We start from the raw sequence: 17,337 nt of genomic DNA, 5'->3' as shown, positions 1-17,337 counted from the left end.
CATGGCTTTCTGTCCCCTATGGTTTCCTGAGAGAATCACAAACAAAGAAGAAGATGACTGACGAAAGTCCTTAGTCGCCTGTAAGTAAAGCTTTAAAGCATGAACCACGTCTAAATTTTCTGTCCCATTCGTTCTTTCTGAGAAGAAGGATTAGGACACAAGGAAGGAACAACAATCTCCTGATTAATGTTCCGATCAGAAACAACCTTAGGAAGAAATCCAAATTCAGTACGTAAAGACTATCTTATCTAAATGGAAAATAAGATAAGATTCATACTGGAATGCAGAGAGTTCGGACACTCTCCAAGCAGAAGAAATAGCAACAGGAAATAAAACTTTCCAAGATAACAACTCAATATCTAAGGAATGCATAGGCTCAAACGGAGCCCCTTGAAGAACTCTGAGAACTAAATTCAGACTCCATAGAGGAGTAACTGGTTTGAACACAGGCCTGATCCTGACCAAGGCCTGACAAAATGATTGTACATCTGGGACATCTGCCAGATGCTTGTGTAACAAAATAGATAAAGGCATAGATTTGACCCTTTAGGGAACTTGACGATGAACCATTCTCCAAACCCTCTTGGAGAAAAGACAAAATTCTAGGAATCCTAACTCTACTCCATGAGTAGCCCATGGATTCATACCAATAGATATTTACACCATATATTATGATAAATTTTTCTAGTGACAGACTTACGAGCCTGAATCATGGTCTCAATGATCGAGTCAGAAAAACCCAGCTTGGATAATATTAAGCGTTCAATCTCCAAGCAGTCAGTTTCAGAGAAACCAGATTTGGGTGAAGGAGGGTCCTTGAATTAGAAGGCCCTTCCTCAAGGAAATCTCCAAGGTGGCCGAGATGACATGTCCACCAGATATGCATACCAAACCCTGCGAGGCTAAGCTGGTGCTATGAGGATTACTGATGCCCTCTCCTGCTTGATTCGAGCAATGACCCGAGGAAGAAAAGCAAACGGGGGAAAAAGCTGGAGAACACTTCCGAATGGAGTTCCCACTCTCCCGGATGAAAGGTCTGCCTGCTCAGGAAATCCACCTCCCAGTTGTCCACCCCTGGGATGTGGATTGCCGACAGGCAGCAAGAATGGACCTCCGCCCACTGAATTCTTTTGGATACCTCTGTCATCGCTAAGGAACGCCTTGTTCCTCCCTGATGATTGATCATTATCTTGTCTGTCTGGAACCTGATAAACTAGACCGAGGCTAACTGAGGCCAGGCGAACATTGTAGATCACTCTCAGCTCCAGAAGGTTTATAGGAAGAACAGACTCTGGCTGAGTCCAAACCCCCTGAGTCCCTAGGAAGCCCCAGACTGCTCCCCACCCTAGGAGGCTGGCGTCTGTTGTCACAATCACCCAAGGTGGTCTGCAAAAGAGATGATCCAGAGACAACCACCATTGAAGAGAATCCCTTGTCTCCTGTTCCAGTAACATTCGAGGAGACAAATCTGTATAATCTCTGATCCATTGTCTGAGATGGAGCCGAGCAAACGGGATGATGTCCATTGCCGCCACCATCAGCCCGATTACCTCCATGCACTAAGCCACTGAAGGCTGGAGACAACTGAATGACTAGACAAGTATCGATATCTCTGATTTCCTGACATTCTGTCAGAAAACTCTTCATTGATATGGAATCTATTATGGTTCCCAAGAAAGTTACCCTTGTGTTTAGGACTAAGGAACTCTATTCCAAATTTATCTTCCACCCGTGAGATTGCGGTAAGGATAACACCATGTCCATGAGAAATCTTGGTTGCTGTAAGGATGGCACCTGGACTAGGATGTCATCCAGATAGGGCGCCACTGCAATGTCCCATAACCAAAGCATAACCAAAGCACCGCCAACAGCAATCCCAGAGCCCTTGTGAAAACTCTGAGAGTTGTGACGACCGAAAGGCATAGCCACGAACTGGAAGCGTTTGTCCAGAAAGGCAAACCAAAGAACTTTAGACGATTCTTGTGAATAGCACATGAAAGTATGCGTCATTAATCCACTGTTGTCATAAATTGACCCTCTTGGATCAAGGGAAGAATGGAACGATAGTTTCTATCTTGAAGGACGGTACACTAAGAAAGTTGTTTAGACTCTTGAGATCTAAAAAGTGGTCCGAAGGTTCCCTCTTTTTTGGGAACCACAAACCGATTGGTATAAAAAACCCTGACCCTGTACCTGTATAGGAACTGGAACAAGTCACTCCCAGGTCTGAAAGGTGTCCTAGGCAGAGTAAGAACGCCTCTCCTTTGTCTGATCTGCAGATAATTTTGAAAGCAGAAACCTGCCTCTGGGAGGAAAATCTTTGAACTCTAAGTTGTATCCCTGGGACCTATTTTCTATTGCCCAGGGATCCTAAACATCTTGAGCCCAAACCTGAGCAAAGACGGAAAGTCTGCCCCCTACAAGATCTGGATGATTCAAAAGTAGCCTGCTTGGACATTGTATTTTTTTTATTTTTTTGTTTTTTGTTGTTGTTGAAATTCTTTAAATTTCAAAAGAGATTATTTCCATCAATCCAGGTCCCAACAAGGTCTTCCCCTTGTAAGGGATCGCTAAAAGCTTAGACTTAGAGCGTATATCCGTAGAACAAGGCTCTAACCATAAGGCTCTGTGAGCTGGAACAGAGAAACCTGAAACCAATGCTCCCAGTTTGATAACTTGAAGGGAAAAATTTGAAATAAAGGAATTGGCCAATTTGAAAGCTTTTATCCTATCCTGGATTTTATCCAGGGGAGTTTCTGACTTCGTATCATCAGACAACAGATCAAACCAATATTCCGTCGCACTAGTGACGGTAGCAAAGTACACAGTTGGTTGCCATTGTAAGCCCTAGTGTACATCCCCTTTCTAATTTTTGCCAATAGGACCTTTGAAAAACCCAACTATCCTCTAAGGGTATAGTAGTTCTCTTAGCTAAGCTGGAAACTACTCCTTCCACCCTAGGGAATGTTTGCCTAGCCTCCTTAGCTGAGTCGGCTATGGGAAACATCTTTTTAAATATAGGGAATGCAGTCTCTTCCATTCCTTATAATTTACTGGACGCACTGGTAGATTACATCGGTAATGTTGGGGTCGCCCAGGGGAGCTAAAACCTCCTAAAGTAACAAATGGAGGTGTTCAAGCCAAAAAACTGAAAGAAAAACAACCTCAGGATTAAATAAAGATATTATTCCATCTGAGTCTGAGAATTCTCTCTCAGATAATCCCGAAGTATCTTCCTCTCTCAGGTAACAGGGAAGAACAACTACTGAATCAATCGATTTTCTTTGTCCTAAATGATTGAAAATAATTCCTCTAGTAATGTTTTCTACCTCATGGGAAAAACAATGCATGAAATGCAGAGTAACTCCGGGTGGAGTGTGAAAGGAAGCGCAGGGCACTGCATTGTGGGCCATAAAATTTTGTGGGACACTATAGGAGAAATTTGTGGCATAGATTGACCATTGTCAACAGACTCCTAAACAGCAATCGCCTTAGAAGGAGTAGGTTCAGAAAAGAGAGAAATGTTTTAATACAAATTGACACATAAAAAACGTTACTGTCTCTTTAAAGTTTAAAAGTAACTCTTTATTTTTGTGTGCTCTTGTTCCATCCTAAGTCACAAAGGATGAATTAAACAAATAAACAGCTGAAATTTTTTTAATAAAATTAACAGATAAAAAAAACGCTACTGTCTCTTTAAAATTTTAAACTGTAACTTTTTATTTTTGAGTGCAGAAATGAGTTAGATTAGCACGCAAATATTGTAGCACCTACTTACACCTCAGTTAAATCTTGCTGAGGTGCCCATCTATCCATCAGTACCTAATACTTAAATGCAATAAAACTCATTCAACACTTAGAACTTCATATTCCTAAAAACATAACTTAGTTCCTAAACAGATGCAGTCGTAGCGCTATCCGGACCCACCTAAATGAACGCACTAAGTACTGTGCTAGAAAAGAATAACAGCTCTACCTTCCGTTGAAGGGAAGAAACGAAGCGAGTGCAGCCTAAGTCGGCCTCAACATAGCTCTGCCCCTCGTGGGCGTGATAACAGTCAACCTCTCATTCCCATTATAGAAGTGCCTAGAGATTGAAAATTGCGCCACTCATAAACGGAGCCAAACATAACCTCGCCCGTCGTGGGCGTTACAACACACGATCTCCCTGTCGCCATTATTATCTTTAGAGATAGTACACCGGGAGATAACTGAACCCTTCATTTTAAACCTGGGGGCAAATTGTAATACCGTATGTTAGGTAGTACACCAAACAATCACCCCTCCTGAGCCCTTTTATATCCAGCTCTGTCCAAGTGATTAAACACATTGTCTATATAAGCCCCCAGAGAAGCCACCTTCTAATCTCCTCAGCCCCAGTGCCTGCTAATAACATGCTGTCACAGGATCCCCTCCCTTTATACAGTGGATATAAAAAGTCTACACACCCCTGTTAAAATGTCATGTTTCTGTGATGTAAAAAAAATGAGACAAAGATAAAACATTACAGAACTTTTTCCACCTTTAATGTGACCTATAAACTGTAGATCTCAAATGCAAAACAAACTAAAATCTTTTAGGTGGAGGGAAGTAGAAATAAAAAACTAAAATAATATGGTTGCATAAGTGTAAACTAATGCAAACTAATACTTTGTTGAAGCACCCTTTGATTTTATTACAGCACTCAGTATTTTTGGGTATGAGTTTTTCAGCATGGCACATCTTGACTTGGTAAGATTTGCCCACTCTTCTTTGCAAAAACACTCCAAATCTGTCAGATTGTGAGGGCATCTCTTGTGCACAGTCCACTTAAGATCACCCCACAGATTTTCGATTGGATTCAGGTCTGAGCTCTGACTGGGCCATTCCAAAACTTTAATCTTCTTCTGGTGAAGCCATTCCTTTGTTGATTTAGATGTATTCTTTGGGGCGTTGTCATGCTGAAAGAAGAAGTTCCTCTTCATGTTCAGCTTTCTAGCAGAAGCCTGAAGGTTTTGTGCCAATATTGTCTGGTATTTGGAACTGTTCATAATTCCCTCTACCTTGACTAAGGCCCCAGTTCCAGCTGAAGAAAAACAGACCCAAAGCATGATGCTGCCACCAAAATGCTTCACTGTGGGTATGGTGTTCTTTTGGTTATATGCAGTGTTGTTTTTGCGCTGAACATATCTTTTGGAATTATGGCCAAAAAGTTTATTCTTGGTTTCATCAAACCAGAACACCTTTTGCGACATGCTTTTGGGAGACTTCAGATATGTTTTTGCTAAATTTAGCTGGGCTTGGATGTTTTTTTTTCATAAGCAAAGGCTTCCATCTTGCCACTCTACCCCATAGCCCAGACATATGAAGCATAAGGACGATTGTTGTCACATGCACCACACAGCCAGTACTTGCCAGATATTCCTGCAGCTCCTTTAATGGTGTTGTAGGCCTCTTGGCAGCCTCCCAGACCAGTTTTCTTCTTGTCTTTTCATCAATTTTGGAGGGACGTCCAGGTCCTGGCAATGTCACTGTTGCGCCATATTTTCTCCACTTAATGATGACTGTCTTCACTGAGTTCCATGGTATATCTAATGCCTTGGGAATTCTTTTGTACCCTTCTCCTGACTGATACCTTTTAACAATGAGATCCCTCTGATGCTTTGGAAGCTCTCTGCGGACCATGGCTTTTGCTGTAGGATGCAACTAACAAAATGTCAGGAAAGACCTACTAGAACAGCTGAACTTTATTTGGGGTTAATCAGAGGCATTTTAAATGATGGCAGGTGTGTACTGACTCCTATTTAACATGATTTTGAATGTGATTGCTCAATTCTAAAACACAGCTACATCCCCATTTATAAGTGGGTGTGCACACTTATGCAATCATATTAATTTAGTTTTTTATTTTTACTTCCCTCCACCTAGAAGTTTCAGTTTGTTTTTCAATCACGTTGTACAGTTTATAGGTCACATTAAAGGTGGAAAAAGTTCTGAAATGATTTATCTTTGTCTCATTTTTTTACATCACATAAACCTGACATTTTAACAGGGGTGTGTAGTAAAAATTATGTCCCACAAGTTCCCATTGCTCTAAAGCCAGCACTGCTCTACTGAAGAGACTGATATGGACTACAGCTACACCCTAGGACAAAGCAGCACAATCTTGAACTACTTTAAAAATAATAAACTCTTGATTGAAGAATCTATTCTAACACCTCACTTTACCTCTTCCTATCACTAACGTAGGCAAAGAGAATAACTGGAGTGGGAGGGAAGGGAGGAGCTATTTAACAGCTCTGCTGTGGTGCTCTTTGCCTCCTCCTGCTGACCAGGAGGTGAATATCCCATTAGTAATTAAGATGATCCGTGGACTCATTGTGTCATAAAAAAGAAAAAGGCTAAGAGCATTTACATCACAGGAAAGAGGGTTAATATGCAACATAAAGGACCATTAAATATAATTGCATAATTAACAAATGCATAATAAAAAGACAAGGCAATAATACCTACTCTGAATTTCAAATAAGCAGTAAAAAAAAATCTGTCAAATTTATTTTTTCTCCCCCTTTATCATGTGACAGACATCAGCCAATCACAGACTAGTATACATATACCCTGTGAGCTTGTTCACATGCTCAGTAGGAACTTGTTCCCCAGAAAGTGTGCATATAAAAAGACTGCAAAATTTGATAATAAAAGTAAATTTGAAAGTATCATAAAACTGAATGCTCTTTCTGAATCATAAAACTTTGAGTGTCACTTTAAATAATTATTGCTTATGAGCACAAAACATTTAGTTTTAGTTTTTTTTTAAATGTTGCATTTATGCCATATATTCTTTACCTGTAATGAAGACCAGATTATCATTTTATATAAAAGGTAATATATAATATGTAAAATAAACTTTATTAGTGAACATGCACATCACACATGTACACTCACCTGTGCCCTGCATCCCTCTCACGTGTCACCCACATACACTCACCTATGCACTGCATCCCTTAGACATATCACACACGTACAATCACATGTGCCCTACTTCCCACATACATATGTCACAAACACTCACGTGCCCTACTTAACAGGCATTTCACACACATATACTCATGCGTGCCCTGCTTCCCTCAGACATGTCACACACACTCACGTGCTTTACTTAACAGACATGTCACACACATACACTCATGCATGCCCTACTTCCCTCAGACATATGACACACATTCACTCACACGTGCACTACTTCCCACATACATGTCACACACACACACTCACGTGCCCTACTTAACAGACATGTCACACACATACACTCATGCATGCCCTACTTCCCTCAGACATATGACACACATTCATTCACATGTGCCCTACTTCCCTCAGACATATGACACACATACACTCACACGTGCCCTACTTCCCTCAGACATGTCAAACACATACACTCACTTGCACCCTGCGTCCCTCAGACATCTACACACGTACACTCACTTGCACCCTGCGTCCCTCAGACACCTCACACACATACACTCACTTGCACCCTGCGTCCCTCAGACATCTCACACACATACACTCACATGTGCCCGACTTCCCACAGACATATGACACACATACACTCACTTGCACCCTGCGCCCCTCAGACATGTCACACACGTACACTCACTTGCACCCTGCGTCCCTCAGACACCTCACACACATACACTCACATATGCCCTACTTCCCTCAGACACCTCACACACATACACTCACATGTGCCCTACTTCCCTCAGACATGTCACACACATACACTCACACTGCACCCTGCTCCCCTCAGACATGTCACACACATACACTCACATGTGCCCTACTTCCCTCAGACATGTCACACACATACACTCACACGTGCCCTACTTCCCTCAGACATGTCACACACATACACTCAAGCGTGCCCTACTTCCCTCAGACATGTCACACACGTATACTCACTTGCACCCAGCGTCCCTCAGACATCTCACACACATACACTCACCTGTACTTATATTGGCACAAATTTCTTGCTCTGATGGTTCGACATTTCTTAGCCACTGATCTTCTGTTTGTTCCATGTTACATGAAATCTTAGCATCGTTTTCACCTGGGGGAAATAAAGAATAAATAAATAAATCACTGAAATTTCAAAAATAACATCAAACTCCTACAGTTAACTTAAAGGGACAGTTCACATAAAAAGTAATACATTTTTAAACATAATAGCAGGAAGTTAAGTACGGTAGTGCTGAACATTCTGTGTGAATCGTCTGTATTTATACATTTTTTTTAATGTCTGTTTACAAAGTACATTGCCTAAGCCCCTTGGAATATTTTCTGGACATGCAGCTAATCTGTTATTACTCCCTTTAGCGCATGCGCCCCCCTCAAGCTTGTTATTCCCTCTTATGTCAGAGCTATTGTAACAAGTTTTTGTTAATCAAAGTTTGGAGCAGTGTTGAAAATGTGCATCCGATGAGCTGTCCCTTATGACCTGTGTGCACATTATATTTATCAATATGCAATGCTCGGAGAAGGGGGGGGCAATAGCAGGGGAAAGGATGTACTGCTGTCAAACCTTCTGAAAAACGGTGGCTGCATTGTATATCCTGCAAAGCCTGCTGTGTAACAGTGAACATAAATCACCTTTACAACCTTGAAAAATTCCTATGCATAGTAAACATTAGAATGTTAACTGCACAAAACCTCTCTATAGAATTGATGAGACTGGGACAGGCTGTGTAATAAAACTGCTAGACTGGGAGAGAAATCACTACAGCTAAAATTCTCACAGCCTGCTTGACACCAGAAACCTGATACTCAAGACTAGGTAGTGAGCATATGATGGCTAAGGTACTTGCTACAAAACAAATTCTCACAGCCTGCTTGACACCAGAAACATGATACACAAGACTAGGTAGTGAGCATATGATGGCTAAGGTACTTGCTACAAAACAAATTCTCACAGCCTGCTTGACAACAGAAACATGATACACAAGACTAGGTAGTGAGCATATGATGGCTAAAGTACTTGCTACAAAACAGAGATTCTCACAGCCTGCTTGACAGCAGAAACCTGATACACAAGACTAGGTAGTGAGCATATGATGGCTAAGGTACTTGCTACAAAACAGAGATTATCCCAGCCTGCTTGACAGCAGAAACCTGATACACAAGACTAGGTAGTGAGCATATGATGGCTAAGGTACTTGCTACAAAACAGATTCTCACAGTCTGCTTGACACCAGAAACATGATACACAAGACTAGGTAGTGAGCATATGATGGCTAAGGTACTTGCTACAAAACAGATCTCACCGCCTGCTTGACAGCAGAAACATGATACACAAGACTAGGTAGTGAGCATATGATGGCTAAGGTACTTGCTACAAAACAGAGATTCTCACAGCCTGCTTGACACCAGAAACATGATACACAAGACTAGGTAGTGAGCATATGATGGCTAAGGTACTTGCTACAAAACAGAGATTCTCACAGCCTGCTTGTCACCAGAAACATGATACACAAGACTAGGTAGTGAGCATATGATGGCTAAGGTACTTGCTACAAAACAAATTCTCACAGTCTGCTTGACACCAGAAACATGATACACAAGACTAGGTAGTGAGCATATGATGGCTAAGGTACTTGCTACAAAACAGAGATTCTCACAGCCTGCTTGTCACCAGAAACATGATACACAGCTCTGCTTCTTAGCAAAGGGATCAAGCTAAAAAAGGATCAAATAAATAAGGATATTTGAGTTATTTCAGGAGTTATTCAGGGTTATTCAGTAGTAAATAATACTTATATTTTTCTTATTGTTAAAGTGTTGCATAGTTTAAAATGTCTCAGATACAGTGCAATGGGTGTTTTGCACTTTTTAATCGTGCTACTTTTTGGAGATTTAGGGGCTGTCCTGTTTGTAAGCAGTTTTCCCTCTTAAGGGAGGAAATAGCTAAACTTCAAGCTAAGGTAAGTAACATACCTGTTACCTCTACAAAGCTGCCTCAGAAAGAAGCCCCTCTACCCCAGAGATCAGCAAGGAGAGACAGATGGATCACTGTAGGCTCTGGAAGAATTAGAACAGTAGACCAGAAGCATTGCCCACAACCTCTGCCATTGCAAAACTCCTATGAGGAGATTGCTGTTTCTGAGCCCTCTGAAGCTATAACAGGTAATTTAAATCTATTGGTACCTGACTCTCCAGGTAACATAACACAGGAAAGAACTGCAGATATGTTTTTGAGAAAAAGACTGTTAGTGGGTGACTCTGTTTTGAGGAATGTGTATTTAGGTGAAAGTAAAGGAGAAGAAAGGGAGGTTAGATGTCTTCCAGGAGCTACTGCTCACAGGGATAAGAATCGTATTTTGAGAATTGTTAAGGCAGCAGGAAAGGGAAGTGAGTTAGATGTGATTGTTCATTTAGGAACAAATGATCTGGCTAGTAATCATGTTGCTGCTGTTCAGAAAGAGTTTTGTGACCTAGGTAATCATTTAGAGACTGTGGCATCAACTCTATCATTTTCTGCTATTTTACCTGTGTATGGCCAGGAAGCAGGAAAGATGGAGCGGATAACAACATTTAATTCTTGGTTAGATAAGTGGTGCAGGGAACGAGGATTTGGTTTTATTGGCCATTATAGCTCTGTTTGGAAAGATACTAGGTTATTTAGGAGAGATGGCTTGCATTTGGATGCTAAAGGAACAGAGTATCTGGGAGAGGAAATCATTTAAACTAATAAAGGGGGGTAGCATTAATATATCCACCTGCCCCCCACAGCATGCCAAAACTGTTAGTCCAAGTAACAATTCTAGAAATTCTAGTAGAAAAATTCTTCGTGCCATGAGCACAAATGCTCGCAGCTTAGGAAATAAATTACCTAAACTCATTTCAATAATGACTAGGGACAACTTGGATTTAGTAGCTATAACAGAAACATGGTACAATGATTTGCATGACTGGGACATAGTCATACCTGGATACAGGTTATTTAAAAAGAACAGAGTAGGAAAGAAAGGTGGAGGAGTTGCTTTGTATGTAAATGAAAATATAAAGGTTACTGAAATTGTAGGAACAAATGATGAGGTGGGAAGTATTTGGGTGACTTTGGAAATTGGGGATAAAAATGTTTTTAGAATAGGGGTTGTATATAGGCCTCCATTGCAGGGTGAAAAACTGGACAATCTGTTATTAGAAAAAATGACCATGAAGGGTAAGGTTATAGTACTGGGGTACTTTAATTTGCCAGATATAGACTGTAAGATTCCTTCTGCTAGATGGGCTAGAAGCAAGTATATTCTTGAATCTCTGCTAGGGGAATCACTTGAGCAATTAGTCAAGGAACCAACTCGTAAGGAAGCTATATTAGATCTAATACTTACAAACGGTGATACAGTTTCAGATGTGTCTGTAGGTGAGAACTTAGGATCCAGTGATCATCAATCTGTTTGGTTTAGTATTCATGTGCAGGAACTGTCCACCCAGACTAAAACAAAAGTTTTAGACTTTAGGACGGCAGATTTTTCATTAATGGGAGAATACCTAAAAAACTATTTAAAAGGGGAAAACTCTTATTACAGGGGTTCAAGAACAGTGGGAATTTGTGAAAGGTGCCATTTTAGATGCAACCGCACACTGTATTAGACATGTCTGTAAAAGTATAAGAAAGCGGAAACCAATTTGGTTTTCCAAAGAAGTAGCACATGCTGTAAAGACAAAAAAGATAGCTTATAAAAATTACAATAGTAGTTCAAAGTGGAAAATAGGAGCACCGGCACTATGTAGAGTTAAAAATTCCAATTTTATTTGTAACACCTTAGTGTCTTTAAAATCTTGTTACAAGATGGGCACAAACAGATAAATGACATAGGACTGTCTGATGACAACAGCCTTACATGTTTCGGCTTAGAAAGCCGTCCTCATAAGCTGCTGTCCAGTATGCTAAAACTGACACTTTTAAAAGCAACAGACTAATCCAATAGGTTGCAACCTAATTATCAATTATATAACACCTGTTGGTTTTTCCACATTGCAGGTATTTTAACCCTTTATTTCCCCTGTCTTTTAAACAATTTAGGAGTGCAGAGTTGTATACCTATTTTTTGGGACTTTAGCAACAATAGTAATATATTTAGTAAACAACTTATTCTATTTCTAATCACTTCAGATGTACTATATCTACTTGTTTCTCCTATCTAATGTCTAATGTCAGAAAAATTCTTTTGGTTTAAGTTTTAGTCTAATTTTATTAGACATATACTTAGCGGTTTACCTAGTTTAAGTTGCTTCTGTTAAGAAATATTTCCCTGCTATTCAAAAATTGCATAAGGTAAATTTCTGTATAAATTTCAATTTTTAAAACAGAACCCTATAAGTACACATAATTTTCCCAATCTATAATAATTCTTTGTAAAAACTTTTCAATGTTATCCTAAGTGTATAAAGAAGAATTATTTTGTTAGACATTGTTGTTGGTAATGTATCTATTTCTATTTAAAGAAAGCCTTACATACATACCTAATCTATCATTGCCAAAAGTTCATGAGGTCATAATCTGAGTTGAAACCATTTGGCACCCTGGTTTTTAACTTAAAAATCCAAAATACTTCCTGTCTACCTAGAATTGTTTCTCTATCCCCACCATTCTTTTGTGGAGGGATTCTTTCTATGGCGGTCCATGTGAAACTACTGGTATCCTGATTGTGAACTGTAACAAAATGTTGTACTAATGGTGTACTAGCTAACCCAGTTTTTATTGAAGAGAGATGTTCCCTTATCCTTGTTCTAACCTCTCTAATTGTGAGCCCTACATACTGTTTTTGACAATCTCTACAGGTTATAAGGTAAATAATAAACGTGGACCTGCAGTTCATACACATATATTTCTGATACTCTTGTCCTGTGTGTGTGGAGATGAAGCTTACCCCTGTGTCTACTTTTGCACAGGCCACACAATTAGTATAGTGGCATCTGTACATGCCTCTAGATGTCAACCAGGATGAGTCCTGTGTCAATTTCTTACTGGGTAGTTTCGTTGGTGCAACCATATTTCCTATGCTCATATTTCTTTTGTATGCAAACCTGCAATCTTTAATATTGATATCTGCTAAGCCATCATCCGCTCTTAAAAGAGGGAGATGTTTCCTTATTATGTTGCAAATTTTAGAGTATTGACTACTGTATGTTGTTACAAACAATAAGTCGTTAGATTGGGCTTTCATTTCTTTACCCCTTCTCTCTTTTTCTAATAAATCATTTCTGTTCAATTTTATTACAGATTTTTTCGCTGATTCTATGAGATTTCTCTGATACCCTCTCTGTTTTAACCTCTCTGTTAATAGAGTGGATTGTTCAAGGTAACTGTTATCATCAGAACAATTCCGTTTGAGTCGTGTATACTGTCCTTTTGCTATCCCTCTGAACGTGCTTACTGGATGACAACTTGATGCATGTAGCAAAGTGTTGCCAGCTATGGGCTTTCTATATACTGTTGATTTAACAAGTTTCCCTTTTGTTCCACTGAGTGTAACATCCAGATAGTTAATCTGTTTACAGTCATGTTCTGAAGTAAATCTTAGACCTACATTATTTATGTTCAAGCCTTCTACAAACATTTTCATTTTTTCTTGGTCTCCTTGCCAAATGAAAAGCAGGTCATCTATGAAGCGTTTGTATATCACTATATTCTCCCTGTAAGGGTTTCCATCTCCAAATATGCTGCACCGCTCCCACCAACCCAAAAATAGGTTGGCATATGAGGGCGCAAACTTTGCCCCCATGGCGGTGCCGCATACTTGAAGATAGAAAACCCCCTCAAAAGAGAAATAGTTGTGTTTCAAAAGGAAATCTGTGACCCTTACAACAAATTCACAGTAGTCTGAGTTGTTACCATAATACTTTCTCATAAAAAAGGCTATTGCTTGTAATCCACACTCATGTGGTATTGAGGAATAGAGTGATTGGACGTCCACTGTAAGCCAAGTGAACTTGTCATCCCACTCTATATCTGAAATTATCTGTAATATATGTTTTGTATCTTTTACATGGCTCCAAAGATCTAAAACCATTGGTTGTAGAATATTATCTAGCCATTCTGACAGATGTTCTGAAAATGACCCTATTCCACTTACTATAGGTCTTCCTACCACATTCTCTGTACTCTTATGTACTTTTGGCAGGTGATTAAATGTAGGTATTTTTGGATTGGTAACCAGTAAGTACGCACTTGTGTCTGAGTCAATGAAGCCCATTTCAACACCATCATCAACTAAATCCCTCAGCTTTTTATTAAAGATTTTAGTAGGATCGTTAGTTAGTGTCCTATAATTTAATGGGTTATTCAGTTGTCTTAGTGCTTCTTTAACAAAATCATCCCTATTCTGAACCACTACTGTGCCTCCTTTATCTGCGGCACGTATCACCAAATCTTTGTTCTGTGCCAATTTTTTTAGTACTTCTTTTTCATTATATGTTAAGTTATATTTGGTGTTAGTCTGTGTGTAATATAACTTCGTCAGATCTTGTTCCACCCTATTCTGGAACTTTTCTATTATATTCCCTCTGCTCTGTATCGGGTAAAAGGTGGACTTTTTCTTAAATTTAGGAGTGCAGTGTCGTGTTTCACAATTAGGCATAAAATTAGAGAAAGAGTTGGAAAGGGAATTAGGGCATATGAGAGGATCAGAATCAATATCTAAAGTTGGAATGGAAATAGGGTAATGACTAGGGACAGACCTATCTTCAACACTTTCTTCTGCTAGAGTTTCCAATGTATTCAAGTCACATAAGTGCTGAAAATCTGAATCACTTTGATCCCTACCAATTATAGAGCTAGGCTGAACAACCATGCTCTCATGTGGCTGGGATTCATTGGAAATATATTTATTCATAGAGAAATGCTTTTTTAAAGTTAGTTTTCTAATCAGCTTATTCACATCCAATAATGTGTCAAATAGATTAAATGAGCTGGTGGGGACAAAGCCCAAACCTAATCTTAACAGCTTTAATTCCACATCATTCAGTGAATAATCTGATAGATTAATAACATTGATACTTGGAGAACTAGTTGTAACAACTACTCCTGGTAATGTGTTCGTCTCTGTTGTATCCTGCGAGGGTACCTCCCTCTTGTTGAACCTGTGGTATCTCGCCCCCCCCCCCCGTCTTGTTTGGGCTGGGTGATGCAAAAAACCTGATTCATTTCAGTTCTCTCAATGTTATCTGGATTATTAATCAGATTACCTCCACTAGGAACTGATTCTAGTACTGGTGTACTGTACTTAGATTTAGCACCTTTTTGGGTATTTTTTAGTATTGACACTGGTTGTTGTGTATTCACTTTAGGTGTAACTACCTGTAATTGAATGTTTTCTATTGGTGTGGTTGTTTGTTGAATGTAACCTGCTTTCCCTATCTGTTGTTGATCATAGTGATAGTTACTCACAATCTGGCTATTCTGATGGTTGCTCACATTTTGGCTGCTCTGCACAATATGCCTTGTGTCTTCTTCACCCCCAGAAAATGAACTATCCCCTGTTCCTTCTGTTTCACTATCTGAGAATTGAATATGTCTTCCACTTCTACCTCTTCCCCTGTGTCTACGACCTCTACCCCTGCCTCTGTTGCCAAAATTATTCCTTTGGTTAAAGTCCCGTCTGGTTTGAAATCTCTCTTTTCTGTTCCAGACATAGACCATATTATTCGTATAATCTAATTGATCTCTAACGAATTTTGAATGTTTCCTATCTAATAATACCTTTTTGGCTTCAGCCACAATATCATGCAAGGTTTGGTCAAATACAGGATAATTAGCATGTTCACTTCTAATATTCAATTCATCTTGTATAAGAGTTATCACATTTTTTATACTAAGCAGTTGGTTTGTCTTATACTGTATCAATAGTTGCATCAACCTGAACGAACAATCAGATAAAACATCATTCCACTGGTTAATAAAAGCTCTATCATCTGTCAAAAATGTAGGATATTTGTTTAAACGTAAACCTCTAGGTATAATATTGAGTTTAATATAATTTTCCAATGTCCAAATGTCCCATTTTAACTTATTTTCTCGTATTAAATTAGACTCCATTTCCTCAAATAATGCAGAAAGTGTGTGTTTGGATCTGTCCATAGAAAATATAGTTTCACACTCAGAGTTAATATCCCTTTCCTGTGCACTTCTTAATGAAAAGAAAGTTAAGGGTCTTGCTGCAATCTCCATTAGTCTGTTGCTTTTAAAAGTGTCAGTTTTAGCATACTGGACAGCAGCTTATGAGGGCGGCTTTCTAAGCCGAAACATGTAAGGCTGTTGTCATCAGACAGTCCTATGTCATTTATCTGTTTGTGCCCATCTTGTAACAAGATTTTAAAGACACTAAGGTGTTACAAATAAAATTGGAATTTTTAACTCTACATAGTGCCGGTGCTCCTATTTTCCACTTTGAACTACTATTGAACTTTACCCACAGTGAGCACGGCAGCTTTTTGGAGTTTCAGAAGCAGTTACAGGACCATTTTTATCCGGTAAACGAGTCCGGAACAAGCAAATGCAGAGGTGAGCAGAACGTCATCAGACGCATCAGAGGCGTAACCGCGCCCCCTATTGCAACGAGCAGCTGAGGAGGGTATGGTAGGCTGAATGGAGGACGCTGAGGAGTACAAGAAGGTACCGGCCAGGATCCGAGAGAGGATTGCTGCAGCGTAGGAACCATAGCCTCTACCCAAGGACCGGCAGGCTGTCACGGGGGGCACGGTAAGGAAAACTTTATCCAGTGTATGGAACTTTTATCACTAATAGGTTAAAAACACGCTCATAATTCACCTCACCTCCACCTCTGCTTGGGCTATGAGCCACATTAGATAACTTTGAATACACCAGCCACGGTTGTTGTTTTTTGCTGTTAAATTTGGTTGACCATTTATAAAAATTACAGACACACACAAGCAGATGATGATATGAAAATATGGAGACTCCAACAAAAAAAGACTAAGCAGTTAATTAGGAAGGTTAAAGCTCATGAAGAAGAGAAGATAGCACAGTCAGTAAAACATGGGGACAAAACATTCTTTAGATATATCAGTGAAAGAAGAAAAAATAAGGTAGGTATAGTAAAATTGAAATCAGTTGATGGTAGAATAATAGAAGGAGATAAGCAGATTGCAGACTGTCTCAATGATTACTTCTGTTCTGTTTTCACAAAAGATTGTGAAGATACAATGTCTACATTAAGGGATGCTACGAAAAATAGAAACAAGCTTAACAGTAATCTTTTTACAGAGGATGAGGTTTTGTTAGCATTATCAAAAATAAATGTTAAAAAGGCAGTGGGTCCTGATAATATTCATCCAAGGGTT

General features: G+C 39.5%; 1 protein-coding gene across 1 annotated transcript in view; it reads right to left on the bottom strand.

Annotated features, from left to right (window-relative positions):
• Positions 1-17,337, bottom strand: part of LOC128657070 (gastrula zinc finger protein XlCGF26.1-like) — a 243,877-nt gene that overhangs the window by 128,897 nt on the left and 97,643 nt on the right. The window contains exon 8 of the mRNA XM_053711299.1: positions 7,982-8,086. Within this exon, the coding sequence (XP_053567274.1) occupies positions 7,982-8,086 (105 nt within the window). The remainder of the gene's footprint in view (positions 1-7,981; positions 8,087-17,337) is intronic.

This window comes from Bombina bombina, chromosome 4, assembly GCF_027579735.1.
Source record: "Bombina bombina isolate aBomBom1 chromosome 4, aBomBom1.pri, whole genome shotgun sequence".
Lineage (NCBI taxonomy): Eukaryota > Metazoa > Chordata > Amphibia > Anura > Bombinatoridae > Bombina > Bombina bombina.
The sequence above is the reverse complement of the archived record's forward strand: the minus strand, read 5'-3'. Positions and strand labels throughout refer to the sequence as shown.